This window comes from Centroberyx gerrardi, chromosome 12 (genome assembly GCF_048128805.1).
Source record: "Centroberyx gerrardi isolate f3 chromosome 12, fCenGer3.hap1.cur.20231027, whole genome shotgun sequence".
Classification (NCBI taxonomy): Eukaryota; Metazoa; Chordata; class Actinopteri; order Beryciformes; family Berycidae; genus Centroberyx; species Centroberyx gerrardi.
Window position 1 is genome coordinate 2,587,983 of NC_136008.1, and position 2,424 is coordinate 2,590,406.

Sequence of the window (2,424 nt, forward strand, 5' to 3'; positions counted from 1 at the left end):
TTTGAAAAAAAAGTGTTTATTAAGACACCAAAAAAGCCCTGAATACTCAGGCACATTATAAAATACTTCGTTACGAAGCGGTCATGGTGATTTTCTTTACACAGAGAGAAAACAAAGACGATGACAGAACTCCCTGTTGGAATTCAAACAGGTGAAGCACCACAGAGTCGTGTGATGGCCGACCTTTCCCCCAGCATTACACACACATTACAAATCACCCGGCCCGGCGGGAAACGGGCGCATTTTTCCCATGATGCCCCCCCCCCCACCCCACAAGTTAAGACAGTTGTATGTTCCCCGGATAGTTTTTTTTTAGAAGAAAACGCCAAGCTGCCATCAACAGAGTTTTGGTGTGTTGGCTTGTGAGGCAGTGGGCTCCAGTTATGTGCCGCTTAAGGCCAAGAATATGCAGGTTTTCACTTCAAAACAACACTACAGCGGCTCATTTCCCCCCCGACCAGCTCCCCCTCTCTGGTTGAGGTTGAGCTGCTTGGTGAAACGAGGCGCTGCGGTGCTGAAACCCGCTCGCTCCTGGACCGCCTGCACCTGACTGCAGGCTGCGGCTGCAAGGGAAACAAATTCAACCTGACATGAAATGAGAATAAGGGGCACTTCCTCTGAAACACCCAGCAATACAGATTGTAAACAAAGTCAAAATGGACTACTACCCTCCCCCCCCCCCCCCCTCCCTTCCCTCCACACACAATGGTCTGCCAAAGCAAGGAATGGCTAGTTTACACTTCAGCCATGACTAATCCCCCCCCTCCCCCCTCACTCCCCCCAACAACAACATGAACAAATGCAGGGATGTAGTGGTAAATTTAAAAAAAAAAAAAAAAAGGTGTGTAAGCTATGACTTCCTGTCACTGGTCACCATTAACTCCAACAACCACCAATATAAACAAAAATCAATTCTACTGTCCAGAAAAGCATTACCACATGCTTCCCCATTAAAGACTCCATCTTCACATAATTACACACATGGATAGCACTCACTATGCTGTGTACTCTCCATTCACATCACAGGAGATTTACATTGGCCTTAGAAGAGGTGAGTAAACACTGTTTTGCTAATGAAAACGTGAGTCTCGGTGGCTTTACCCTCCACTACATCCCTGAACGTTTGACCCACAAGGAGACGTTCAAACATAAACAACATGGCTGACGAGCCGGGTCGTTAACCGACGAGGGACAGATCGGATAAAAACTGATGCATTTAGAAAACATAGCTACCAATCCTGTGACGTTTAATTGTTATTCTAGACATTTTTGCGTAAATTGTCTCAGTTTTTGTGTGTCCAAAATGATATCTCGGCTAGGGGGTAACGTTGAATTTGAAACCCCGGTTTGTCCGTAACGTTACATATCAGCACGGTACATTGTCCGCCGCCTTGGGGAAATCTCCACAGTCTGCGGCGGAGAACTGCAGCCTCCTGACGGCTTCTTTAATCAGATTCCCCGACAAAATTAGCTCCTGCAGCAGCCGGTGCGGGTCGTCTTCCTCCACGTTGATCCTCTTTTTGTTCCAGGGTTTAATGTGGTCCCACTCCTGGTCGCTAGATCCAGGGATATTATACGGGCTGGCTCTGCTGCTGCCCCGGTGTCCCCGGTTCCGGAGCCGCATACAGCAGCCGTTGCGTTTCTGCAGCGCCGCCGCCGCCGCTCCGGTGCTGCCGTTGATGATGGTCGCCGGTTTGACGCCGCCGCCGCCGCCGCCGCCGCCGCTGAGCCCGTGCAGGCAGGACACCGACACGGACATCGTCTTCTGGTGGTTGGCGCTATTGTTGTGGAGCTGCAGCGCCTCGCCGATTTTCGTAACCAGCGCGTCCACCTCTTTCGAGTCGACGGTGACGGACTGCTCCAGAAAGATGTAGTTCTCCTTCCGACAAGGCATTTTGACGGAGATCTCTTGGTTTTCTGCGGGTTTTCGACGTGTTTTCGGTCGGTTTGAATGAGAGCCCCGGGCCGCTCCTTGCTCTCACCACGCTGCTCGGCAGTAAGCAACAAGCCGAGTTGATTTGTAAACAATGGGTGACGTGTGGCAGACCGTACCATGTTCACTGGAGGAGGGGGGGGGGGCTTTCATAAACCAAAATATTTTGTACGGCAATACATGATATACGCAATAAATAAACACGCTAACTTTTTTACTATTTTATAAAACTAACTACTATTTCGTGAAGTAGTTGATGAATTTTAACGCGTGTGTGTGGTGTTTTGTTGAAGCCCGGCTCTAACACATCTCCCTGATCACGCTCCCGCTTGGACTGTTCCGTCCAAATGGACATTACATAACTCATAACTGTCTGCCGCTGTCTGTCCAGGCAAAATAAACAATGCACAATTTCACGAAATCACGTTGAATCTTTACAGACAGCCCGCTCGTTTTGTTCACCTCGTGTCCACACCTGTACAAGCACACAC

At 49.4% G+C, this 2,424-nt stretch overlaps 1 protein-coding gene across 1 annotated transcript; it reads right to left on the reverse strand.

The window, feature by feature from the left end:
* On the reverse strand, positions 1–1,989 carry gbp (glycogen synthase kinase binding protein). Its single transcript, XM_071904909.2, has one exon. It carries the CDS (start codon positions 1,892–1,894, stop codon positions 1,367–1,369), a length of 528 nt encoding a protein of 175 aa, XP_071761010.2. The 5' UTR covers positions 1,895–1,989; the 3' UTR covers positions 1–1,366.
* Positions 1,990–2,424: the final 435 nt, after the last annotated feature.